The following is a 12,890-nucleotide window of genomic DNA, read 5'->3' as shown; positions in this document are numbered from 1 at the left end:
GCTGGGGCGGCAGGGAGTGCGGGTGCAGGGGTGGGGGGAGAAGAGCCCAGGGCTGGGGGGGGGGCGAAGAGCCCAGGGCTGGGGTGGCAGGAGATGCGGGTGGGGGGAGAGCCCAGGGCTGGGGCGGCAGGAGGTGCAGGTGGGGGCCAGAGCTGGGGCGGCAGGGGGTGCGGGTGCAGGGGGGGAGAAGAGCCCAGGGCTGGGGTGGCAGGAGGTGCGGGTGGGGAGAAGAGCCCAGGGCTGGGGTGGCAGGAGGTGCGGGTGGGGGGGAGGGGAAGAGCCCAGGGCTGGGGTGGCAGGAGGTGCGGGTGCAGGGGGGGAGAAGAGCCCAGGGCTGGGGTGGCAGGAGGTGCGGGTGCAGGGGGGGAGAAGAGCCCAGGGCTGGGGTGGCAGGAGGTGCGGGTGGGGGGGAGGGGAAGAGCCCAGGGCTGGGGTGGCAGGAGGTGCGGGTGGGGGGGAGGGGAAGAGCCCAGGGCTGGGGTGGCAGGAGGTGCGGGTGCAGGGGGGGAGAAGAGCCCAGGGCTGGGGTGGCAGGAGATGCGGGTGGGGAGAAGAGCCCAGGGCTGGGGTGGCAGGAGGTGCGGGTGGGGGGGAGGGGAAGAGCCCAGGGCTGGGGTGGCAGGAGTTGCGGGTGGGGGGAGAACCCAGGGCTGGGGCGGTAGGAGGTGCGGGTGGGGGCCAGAGCTGGGGCGGCAGGGGGTGCGGGTGCAGGGGGGAGAGAAGAGCCCAGGGCTGGAGTGGCAGGAGATGCGGGTGGGGGGTGGGGGGGAAGAGCCCAGGGCTGGGGTGGCAGGAGGTGCAGGGGGGTGTGTGTGGAAGAGCCCAGGGCTGGGGCGGCAGGGGGTGCGGGTGGGGGCCAGAGCTGGGGCAGCAGGGGGAGTGGGCGCGGGAGAGTCCAGGGCTGGGGCAACACAGGGGTGCTGGGGGAGCCCAGGGCTGAGGTGGGGGGCGGCAAAAAACCTAGAACTGGCTCTGTCCCTACCATTTACAGCAAGCTGCAGCATGAAGTTTCAGTTCTACACTCCTTCCCCCTCCCTTTCCTGTTAATTGCGGTCGAGGGAATGCTGGGAAATGTAGTTCTTTCCCTGCTCCAGGGCTGGCTCTATAGGCAGGGAGCTAACCAAGGAACTACAGCTCCCAGGGCTCCCTGTTGGTTCTCAGCTCTCATGCTGGATTCTTGCGCCCCTGCAAATTTGCCTCCCAAAGCACCTGCTTGCTTTGCTGGTGCCTAGAGCCAGCCCTGAATTCAAGGAAAGCCCAACCATGCTCTTTTCCTTTCCAGCTTCTTTTCTACCAACTGTCTAACAATTAACATAACATTTGTCTTCTTTTTTCCTTTTCTACAACCAAACTGCTCCTATCTTCAAATGGGCTCCACTATTCTGCAGATGTGACAATCACATCTGAGAGATTCCCTCTCAGACAGAGGTTGTCAAACTGTGGTCCATGGACAACCAGTGATCCACGAGTTCCATTCAGGTGGTCTCAGGATAGTTCCCACTAAGGTGCGGGCCTGGGCGGCCGCACACAAAAGAATGAATGGTCACCCACCTAATTAGTGGAGCTGCGCAGGTAAGGTGAGGTGGTGGCCTTGGGGGGAATAGGAGGTAGGTGGGAGGGGGGCAGTGGGGTGAGAAGGGGGGGCGGGGGGAATTTGGGACATGCAGGGCTGCGGCAGCCAGAGAAAGAGGTGACTTTCCTCAGCAGCAGGGCTGCGGCTGCCGGTAAGAGACCACCCTCCTTCCCAGCCCCAGCTCGGGGACTGCCGTGACGGGAGAGAGGGAGAGACCACCCTCCTTCCCAGCCCCAGCTCAGGGGCTGCCGTGATGGGGAAGGAGGGAGAGACCCCCCTCCTTCCCAGCCCCAGCTTGGGGGCTGCCGTGGCGGGGGGAGAGAGCACATCCATCACACTAGAAAGGTAGGACTACTGATATTAAAATATGAGTTGTGTGCTATTATTTGTAGAACAAAAAAAATTATTATTATTAAGGGTTTTTTTGTATAGCGCTTCTATCCAAAGCACTTTACGATAGTTAGCTAACGGTACAAACAACATTTGGAAAGATCATTAAGCGGTCTGCCGAGATCCTCAGCAATTTTCAAGTGGTCCGTGAAAAAAAAAGATTGAGAACTACTGCTCTAAGAGTTACATGCAGTGTGACCAACCTCTCTCAAGGCTTTGATAATTTCCACCATGATTTTGTCTGGACCTGCTGCTTTTCCAGGTGCCATCTTCAGCAGTGCATCTTTGACCACTGCCTCTGACAGATCATCAATATCCATAATTATCAATTCACACCGGTTTAGTGTAACGTATAAAGGGTTTGCATTAATTAGATTCTCATAGTATTCTTATAGTTACATATTGTGTCTCTCATCACAAGCAGTCTGCCCTCTACATCTTTACAAATGGTGTGTTCCTTCCATATTCCTTGCTTTTGTTTCTTGTCCATGCGATTGCCTAAATTTTCTTTTGGGCAAGCTGAAGGCAGTTGTTCAATTCATACAGCTCATCTAAGGCTGTTTTTTTTCACCTTTCCGACTGCTTGCTTTGCGGCTTACCTGGAGGCTTTTTTTTTTTTTTTAAACACTTCTTCTGAAAGGTTATTTTCCATCACCTAGATGTAGCTATACATGCCAAGTACAAATTTAATATCTTCAAAATTGTTTCATATGACTGGTAAAATGTCTAAGTTCTACAATGTTTGGACGACTAAGATGGACACTTGGTGTCGAAATGTCCCTGGATTTTTATTTCAGATCTCTCTATCTCTATATATAATGAAAAACTCTGATTTCAAACCAAGAATGTCAGGGCTGGCCTGCAAGTTTGTAAAAGTTATGCCAACCACACATGCTCTATGAGCCTTCATCTTTAGGGAGCACGTGTCTCTGTATTAACAAAATCCTGCAATCTAAATTGGAGCCAGCTTCTGTGCTTTGTTTGCTGGCAGAACTTCCACGAGAGAGAAGGGGAGGATGACAGTAAGTAGTTTGCAGGGTTCAAACACACAGGAGCCATGCTTTCTGGTGTTTTTTAAAAAAACCCAAACTACTACAACACTGTACATGACTTAAAGAGATAATACTGTACCTCAGTGTTGCTAATTCCAAGCATTTGAAAATCATGAGTCAAGCCCCAAGAAATCATGGTATTGACTTAAAAATAATAAATTCTGGGTTTCTTTTATTTGCCTTCTGGTTTTTGAGCCTCAAGGATTTATATTTGCAATCTTTTCTTAGCAACCACAAGGGCTAGACACTAACTTTATTTTTTTAAATGAAAGCTGAGATTCTCATGTAATCCCATGACTCCATGAAGGTTAGCATTACTGTGAACACAATATGAATTTACAGCTACTATTCCAAGGTGAATCAGTACTGCATTGATGCCCTCCGTGTAGAAGCACACTGGTCATATTTTCATTGTCCCCTCCTTGATGTCTGTAATGTATTAACATCTCAGAATTGTACAATATTAATTGAAAGCCTGGTTAAATACAAAGAAAGCATGTTGCAATTCAGTAAAGTGGAGGCATTATTCCTTTTCTTTGATCCCTGAAACTGTGGCAGCCCCTGAATGTGACATTAAGAGGTGTTTTCAACAGAGGGGCCTCTAGAAAGGAAGGGTTTGGTTGCTTCCTGTAGGAGCACCCTTTTCTAGTTGTCCAAGCATTTAAATTGGCAGCAGTTGCTTTAGTAGCAAGAAAATCCTGCCTGTTGGCTAACAGGGGAGTGCCTTGTATAGCTACTGAAACAGTAAGACAATATTTAGAAGATTAAACTCAGAGGGAAAATATTTATAACCATGACTCTGTTTCTCCTTACAATAATTTATGGGCAAAAATATAGGAAAGGAGGAACACAACTGATAAATAATATCCCATATGTAAACATAATGGCTACAGCAAATTCTTTTTATTTAAAAATTAATATTGATGTTCATTAATATAAATTACCACATTTCAGATGACACCGATGTCCTTGAGGCCAGATGTCACTGACTGATTTATGGCTTGGGGGGGGGGATATCCTGTTTTGTGAATTTAGTTATAGCACCAAGGTATTTAAAATAGCAATTTTGGGCCAGATTCATTCCTGGTGAAGTTGAGTTTCACAGTTCAAGTATTTGCTTATTGCTCAGTTCCTATAGCTGAGAAACCCATTTCTAAAATGGATTAACATAAATTCTAAGATAAAGAAAAGGAACATAATGGAGAAATGTGATTTATTGTTCTGTTTCTTTTATGTAATTGTAATTGTCTTCATGTGGTCCAAATTCTGCCCTTGAATATGCATACACAACTCCCATGTAAGTAAAGGAAGTTGAGGAAAAATTTAGCCCCTGATTAGTGTAGAACTCAGTTCTGCCATCCTATTCAGACTGCATAGATCCTATATTTGGAATGATTGTTTGGCCGATAACAGCCTTCACTCTTTGGGCTTGCTTATGTCCTCAAATGTGGACACCACATTGTAGCAAAGTAATATAAGCAATGTATTTGAGGAGCGAGCAGCAGCAGCCTCCCCATAAAATTGGTGATCTTTTAGAATTTTGGTGTTCCGCTTAATGCCTATTAAGCCAGCTACAGTAGGCAAATTGTATGCATATGTGCTTGAAGATAGGGTTAAACTGGTGGTTTGGCCAAAAGTGTGAGTTTAGAGCTCTAGTCATCAGTTTATTCATTCCAAGTATTCTACCATATAAACCACAGGCTTTCATCCTAATGTCTGAAACTCAGAAGATTTGCAGATCTAGAGTTAAGTACATTTAGACTAGCTGGTAAAATCCTGCAAATCCTGCATTAAGTGTTTTGGCTCACAAGAAATCTCACTTAAGTAACTTTTTAGATATAAGCTTGTGTGGCTCTGCAGGTATCATATGACCCTAAGGCATACCATTTAAAAATCCACAGGTATGGCGTGTGTATTTATACAGAAGAAACAACAAGGAATAGTTTCTAATTTGGCTATCATTCATATATGGCCTGATCCAAGGCATATTGAAGTCAGTGGAAAGATTCACTGGTACATCACTGGGTTTTAGATCAGATCCATAAGGCGGAAATTTGGGAATACTTTTCATCCTTTATATAACATGCACTTTTGCCTTTTTGGTAAGATTTACTACACAGAAATAAAGTTTTAACCATGTGGAGGAGAGTACAGTACTGTAGATGGTTTGTAAGATGGGAAAAAGAGTTTAAAGTTTCTTTAGGATACGAAAAGCTTGAAGCAAATAGAGCTTTGGGCCAAATATTACATTTTCTCATTCAAGAAGAAACAAACAAGCATCAAATGTAGATTCTGATTTTCTGCAAACATATTAGTAAATCCAAACTGACCTTAATATTAGCTTTTGCTGATTTTCAAACTTCTGACATTTATTCCGTGAATAGAGTGGTTCACTTCATACTGCATATGTAAATACTGGAGAGTTTTCCAGTTACTTGAATTTCTGCATAAGTCAATAGCTGGTTTTAATCTCCATAATATTTTGAGAGTGGACATTTGTGCTATTGCTATTAAGATATACCAAACAGTCATTTACAGAATATTAAAAACTCTTTACATACACTATTAAAAGTTATGTCATCAGCCATTGCTTGTTTTTATGCAATAGAAACTTAAATAATATAATACAGTGTTGGATAAAATGTATTATAATGGTAACTTAAGCAACATTAATTTAAGTAACAGATAACATCTGGGGGAAATGTAATTCTATATTCATAACTTATGCAAAGTTAATTTTACAACCACCACCACCACATCTGTAGAACTCATTTATTAGAATTTCTTACTAATCCTGTTGTTGTTCTGTTTAGAAATATTCCTTTATACTATTTTATTATCTGTGCTATGCCCACATTTCTAAAAAGGCAGTCTGCTAGTTCTCAACAAAAAATACAAATGACATACACAGGGAACAATATGACTACTTTTTAAGACTTGTCCATTTTTATGCAAACCTCCACTAGAAAATAATTAAATGAAAAGTAATTGTATACGGTTATAGGTTTAGAGTAACATTGAAACAGTAAGTGCAATCCTCAGCTGTACCAAGCTCATAAAGCCGGCTCTAAACCACCTTCACCAAGTTAGAGCAGCGCAACTTTTTTTTTTTTTGGAGATATCCTATCTCCTAGAACTGGAAGGGACCTTGAAAGGTCATTGAGTCCAGCCCCCCTGCCTTCACTAGCAGGACCAAGTACTGATTTTGCCCTAGATCCCTAAGTGGCCCCCTCAAGGATTGAACTCACAACCCTGGATTTAGCAGGCTAATGCTCAAACCACTGAGCTATCCCTCCCACCCTAGAAACTTGTTACAGTTAGCATGGTTCCCCAGGGAGCATTGCACCACCTGGAGACTGGCAAAGCATATTGTGATTTAGTTCCACTTCCTCTGTCTCTATCACATTTCTCCTTGTCCCCAGCTGATCATGACACCCTCTGCACTGGTGGGGCCAGCCCAGGATTCCTCCAATATGGGGGAATCCTCATCAGCCACTTTAAGGGTGGTTTAAGAGTCCTTTGCACCATGGGCCTATAGCAGTCAGTGAGGATCTGACTCATTTCTGTGGCAAGTGCAACACCATATTAGCACAAATAGATTGCATAATCCATTAACATAACATTTTTGTCTGCTTTTCCCCCCATCAAACTGTTTCTCACAGCTCAAGAATTATAGTGATTTAAGAGGCTATTTTGAACAACACAACTTTGTCATGAGTAAATAACTCTGAAAATTAAAAATCTTCAAAATTTTTCAATAAGCAGCACTAATATTTTAATATAGATCAGTGTAATTTGTCTTAAATCTATTCACATACTTCAGAAAGTTATAAGTTTATTTTAGGGAAATTGTAACTGTTTATAAGCAGGAGTATAATACTGACCCTGTCTCCTTCTGTGTTTTTAAATAGATTTTGCTATAGAACCATTTCTGGTGTTAAACATAAGGTTTTGTTCTAAGGAAATACAAAGACTTAATTGTAGTTTTTAAAGGAAAGTATTTCATTAGAAGGATTCATTTAAATACAGTTGTTGGCTCTGGGCTTTCACCACAATTCATTCATTCTAATTTTCCCCTGGACTTAAGACTGCAACATATAGGAAGGGACAATTCATAATGGCCCTTTCACTGCATTTTTGCTTCGAAGTATAGTACTGCTCATAAACCTGTTATTACTAAACAAGATATTTCATAGTCTACCTTGCCATGTCAGGCACTTTTTAATATCTTTTGTTTGAATTTTGTGACTGTTATGACTTATAAAAGAAACTAGTTGTGTTGTAATTTAGTTATAATCTGACAATTCAAGGGTGGTTATAAGACTCAGAGCAGAAAAGGAAGGAAGAGTCCCTGGAGTCAGGAAGGAATTTCCCCCCAGATCAGACTGGCAGTGACCTTTGGGGGTTTTCGCCTTTATCTGCAGTATGTGGTTGCAGGTCATTTGCCAGGATTATCTGGGTATATCTCTCTTAATCATTTCTCTGCCACTGCAGGGGCCTCAAGCACTGGTGCAATTCGGTCCCTCCTATTCTTTGTCTATACCACATAATAATTTAGTCTCCTGTGACTCTCATTTACTTTGGTCTCATTTTGGTTGTTGGGTTTAAATGGGCAGGTGCTGGTTGGTGTTGGTGGCCTGTGATATATAGGAGGTCATGAACTTGTGGTCCCTCCTGGTCTTTAACTACATGACTCTATTTAAAGGGAAACTGTAAGGTAAAAACCCCCTATAGTGGGGTGGTTACCCCGCTCTTGCCCTGAAGGGCTTAAAACAACCCTGGGAGCGGGCCGTGGCAGGGGAAAGGCTAGGCTGATTGGAAAGCAGCCATAGCTGTGGCTGGCTTAATGAGTGCCCAGGGAGGGACCTGGCTGCAGGGAGCTGAGAGAAAGTACCTGGAGTGGAGCAGGGCTGGGGGAAGGCCAAGGGAGCTGAGGAGCTCTGGCCTGGAAACCGCCCAGGCTGCGGCCTAGTGGAAGGCCAATTAGGTACTGGGGTTACAGGGGGCAGCCCATGGGTAGGCAGAGGCAGCAGGTCCAAACCCCCCTTGCCTATGATGAGTGGCTTTTATACTGCAGTCTGCCCCAGCTAGCGGGGGCTAGATGGTGACTGACAGTAGCCCATGACTGAGGCAAGGTGGGGATAGAGGGTTGGGGGTTCCCCTGGGTGGGGAGACTCTGAGACTGCAGGGGTATTGCCAGGAGCAGCACCCCAAAGACAAGGGGCACCGGGTCCTGGGAGGGACACGGGGGCCAGCGGCAGCAGGACACTGGCCTGCAGAGGGCGCTCCAGAGACTGGATGAGCTAATTCCCAGAGAGACCAGCAGGAGGCGCCACAGTGGTGAGTCCCCCAAACAAACAAATGAACAAAAAACACATTCAGTGATTAAATCTGAATTGATTTTAAAAAGCTAATTTAGTTTTTATTGTTTATACTGGTTTCTTTTACTCTTTGATTTAGAAGCAATAGTTAGATGATCACTTATGAACAGTATTAAATTATAGTAATAAACTTGAAGATTATTACATCATATAATCTTGGGGCCTGACTTGGCACTGTGGAACCCCAGTATAAGGGGTTTGGAATTAATAAAATAATGCAGTGATGAACTGAGACCTTTGACTCTAAGATACAACAAACATTCTTATTCAGGAGTGACAATTTTATATTTTATAATAACCTTTAAGGTACGCCCAACACTCTAGTTTCCAAACTTCATTATCCAGGTGGGTATGGAACTGCATTGCTATGGAACCTATGGAAATCAAGAGCTCTTTTCAGATAAATTGTTCAGTTTTAATGAGAGCCCCTGGAAGAACATTCAGAAAGCAAACAGTGGTCTGTAATAGTTGTCAGTAGGCTTTCCAATTTCAAGCACTTGGATGGTAACAAAAAGGTACTATGTTTGTTGTGAGCCAAGCATTTTATTTCCTTTCAAAAAGTCTTCACAAAGCTGTGAGCAAGAATTAAATCCAATATTACAATGTGGGTTTTTTTTAATCCAAGCAGAATGTGGTTGAACTTGTCAAACCAATGGATACACTTTTCCCTGCTCCGCTAGAAGAAGGTATATCTTACGATATGTATTCATCGTTTATTGCATTACCCCCAGAATCAGAGGTGGAAACTGAGGTAAGGGTTTCTTTTTTCATCTGTTCTACTATGAGACACCTCCCCACTTTTTCCCATAGGAGCACAGTGAAAGTCACCAGTTTGATTCCTCTGTCCATCTTATGCTACTAGGGTATAAGGTGCACTCAGTTTTAAGACTGAATAAAGTTGCTGTTGATGCATTAATTGGTCAGCAAGGGAGCATGTATGTCATGTATTCAGTCAGCCTCTCCCACCATTCCTTAGGAAACAATCACAATACCTCAGCAGTGTGCCTTCTCTGTATTGGACAGTAAAAATCATTCTGAAGATCTCTTCCCAAATTAGAATCTTTCACATGCCAGCACAGCACATTGCTGTTGTGCCTTTGGGCTGGCAACACTTTGATATTGTATATAATAGTGGAATGTTCAAACTGAAACATTTATTGTGGCATTTACTTTTAATTTATTAGGAAATCAATCAAGAATGTCATCCAGAAGGGCTCCAACCAGAAACCGAATCCTTGGACATAGATCCTATGGCTGGGTTCACCATTGAAGATGTTAAGTCAGTATTGGGTCAGATCACAAATGAAATTATTGGCAGCCTTCAGGTACTATTTTAGAAATATGTTCACTAATTCTAACTGTAGTTAATTAGCTAATTAATGACTGTAAACTGTACCCACACTATGCTGACAAACAACACATTCATCTGCTGTAGGAATGTGGTTTAACAGATATACATAACTTGCAAATTAGTCATCTCACATGTAATAAGAGCCAAAAATAGATTCAGTAACATAACAACACGTCTTCACAATTGCTGTGTTATTTAGAAAGTATGGGCTAAATCCTACTCTCTTTCATATCAATGGAAAAATTCCTTTTCAGTAGTGTAGGATCTGATGCAGTGAGAGAACACATGCCATATTGAATATGCTTAATATGAATTTATAGAAACATGCAGCCTTTGAAACTTATACACACACTCAATTATTATGTAGGTTCTGTATTACAAACATATGTAAGCCTAGTCTATAGTTTATTTGTATGTAGTTACATAAGAGTTGCCCCAATGGAATAGACTATTTGACCATCTCATATTGCATCCTGCTCCATCAAACATCTGAACATACTGAAGAGAAACAGCCAAAACCTTGTTCAGTATCCATTATTATTGACTTCATTGCACTTATCACTCTGTATTAGCTGTTGTAATCAGAACATACCATTATAATCTTATATGGTGCACATTCGCTCACAGTGATATACATATTTGAATGAGAAACACTTTATTATTAACAATATCACATTATCTGAAAATAGTTTGATATTGAGAAACTGTAGTTGTATGGATTATGCATGAATGGGAAACATCAGCTGGAAAATTGACACCAGCGCAATGCCTTCCAGGTTTGACTCCGTATTCCCATTCAATTTGTCATTAGAAATAGATGAAAGTCTGGGCCTATACATGCAAATAGAACCTGCATCTTTTCTAAGAAATTAAATACACATTTTTCTCTTGACCATGCAGACCTTACCTTGGCAAAACTCCCAGTGAAGTCATTGAGAGTTTTGCATGAAAAAGAACTGTAGGATCAAGTGAGAGATGCATTTTTCCCATCTATCAAGCTCTGGTTACCTACCCAGAGAATAATATCCTCTTTATTGTAGTAACTGTCCTCCCCTCCACAGACTCTTCTCCTACAACTGATTCCTCTGCTCTTTGACACCCCACCCCTCCCCCAGTTGCTCTTATCATTAGATTCTGTCTGATCCATGATCAAAATCCTTCCACTACATTCTTAGACATTGAACTGCGATCTTATACTCAGCATTGTTTTGCCAATGGATGTAATACATCCTCTGGTGCTGTTGAATCAAGGAAATACCATTAAGTGTTGGATCACAGTGCTGGCTCAAAGTAGGTGTGACTGTAACGGTAGTGGACTGAAGCAGGAGCTGCCACAGGGACAGCTGATTTTCATTAAAGACATTTATCAGAGAAGGATATAAGAATGGGAACAGAAGGGCAGCTAGGTTGTAAGTGAGAGAATTAACTTGGAGATTCAGTTCTCCTCAGGAAAGTGATTAAGTATGTACCTAGAAGACACGGGTCAATGGGATATGGACTTGTTTGTTTATACCTGACAGTGGTCCAAACACAGTGAACAAGGTAGATAAGATAAGATCTGTGTAAAGTTCAGATAAGAATTCAGATTATTTTGGTGCTTTATCCAAGCTTTTCAGAATTTCAGAATATTTTGAGATTTGCCCATCACTGCTTGGTATGTTGGAGTATGGCAATATAGGGATTTTAAGGCTCAAGGCCTGAAGTTTAACTGAAAAGGTAACCTACTACAAACTTTCTTGGATGGAATTCAGCACTTGATTTTAAGGACCAATTTTTCTACTAGTATAAATTGCATAGTTCTATTGAAATTAATATGAAGTTAACAGAGAATTTGGCCCTAAATCTGTGATGATTTTGTATGGAGTCAGTAAAGTGTATATATATATTTTTTTACCCTCTCCAAACTTTCATAGAAAACTTAAAACACTTGGAAGGACCTTATCTTGTGTTCTTTCCATTTCTGATCTATTTTTGTTAGGAAACACCATCTGTTTCCATGGACATATACATCTATGCATACTGAAAAGGTTACATAAATTCCAAGGCCTCTGATATTCATGGAATTAGATCCAGTGTGCCCAGATTTCTACAGGCAACAGAATTGCAGACAGCTACATATTATCACTGCCAACAAATTTGCTAAAATGTGTCACATTCCATGTACCTTCATTGCAAATATTACATTGAAATTTAAGCACTGAAATGCTTCAGAATTCTGGAGTTCCTATGTATAATATATATTCATTATTATGTATATAATCAAGACAGACAAGCAACACCTTGTTTTTTATTGTTCATTTCCAATATGCTTTCTAAGTTCCAGTAGTGGGTCAGTAAAATGTATTACACTGGAGACCTAATATCTGCAGCAAAAGAAAACACTGCAATAACCAAACCCCAGAGCAATTTTTCTGATTTGGTGTTTAGTGGTGAAATCTGTCTGAGAATGCAGACAAATTAGCCTATCTCCTAATTTAAGGTTATATGAAAAATGGCTGTCCCAATATCACTTCCTGTTCATGGCAGACATACTACACTGGGATTGTACACAGTAATATGATAAAGTGTTATCACATAAGTACAGGCTGGAACACCATAATGTCTGCAAAACAGGAAGGTGTGTGCAGGATAATGTCTGTCTTAAGGCACTATAATATGTCAAAACCACAAAGACAATGTGCAGCACAAAATAGCTCCATCGTAACCACTTTTTTTTTCTGATTGTCTTCACAGACTGAGATAAACGAAAAACTGCAAATGGAGGAGGAGGCTTATACTGTGAGAATAGACAAATTAAAAAATACCTGAGTAGCTAGACAAGAAGTGGTGCCGAGCTTTAGAGAAATCTACGAAAACAGAAGAAGACAGTTGGCATTAATTTAATTATTTTTTTACAAAGGAAACTATTGAGCTAATGTTTGAGGAAAATATTCATCCAAATTTAACAACTTTACTGTCCCCTAATAGCATTTATATTTACTCTATACTTAGTAAGATAAAAGGATGAGAAGGATATGTAGTTCGAAAATATAAAAGTGAAGTCTACTTCTAAATAGCAATTTCTGATAAAATGTTAAACTTCTCAGTAATTCCACTCCTTTGTGTTCCTCCTATTATAAAATATTTTTAAATATGATTCTAGC

General features: G+C 41.9%; 1 protein-coding gene across 1 annotated transcript in view; it reads left to right on the top strand.

The window, feature by feature from the left end:
- Positions 1 to 12,555, top strand: part of CABCOCO1 (ciliary associated calcium binding coiled-coil 1) — a 67,654-nt gene extending 55,099 nt beyond the window's left edge. Inside the window, exons 6-8 of the mRNA XM_065408199.1 lie at positions 9,022 to 9,147; positions 9,581 to 9,721; positions 12,481 to 12,555. Coding sequence (XP_065264271.1) covers positions 9,022 to 9,147; positions 9,581 to 9,721; positions 12,481 to 12,555 — 342 coding nt within the window. The remainder of the gene's footprint in view (positions 1 to 9,021; positions 9,148 to 9,580; positions 9,722 to 12,480) is intronic.
- The last annotated feature ends 335 nt before the right edge of the window (positions 12,556 to 12,890 follow it).

This window comes from Emys orbicularis, chromosome 7 (genome assembly GCF_028017835.1).
Source record: "Emys orbicularis isolate rEmyOrb1 chromosome 7, rEmyOrb1.hap1, whole genome shotgun sequence".
Lineage (NCBI taxonomy): Eukaryota > Metazoa > Chordata > Testudines > Emydidae > Emys > Emys orbicularis.
This window is presented reverse-complemented; position numbering and strand designations above follow the sequence as displayed.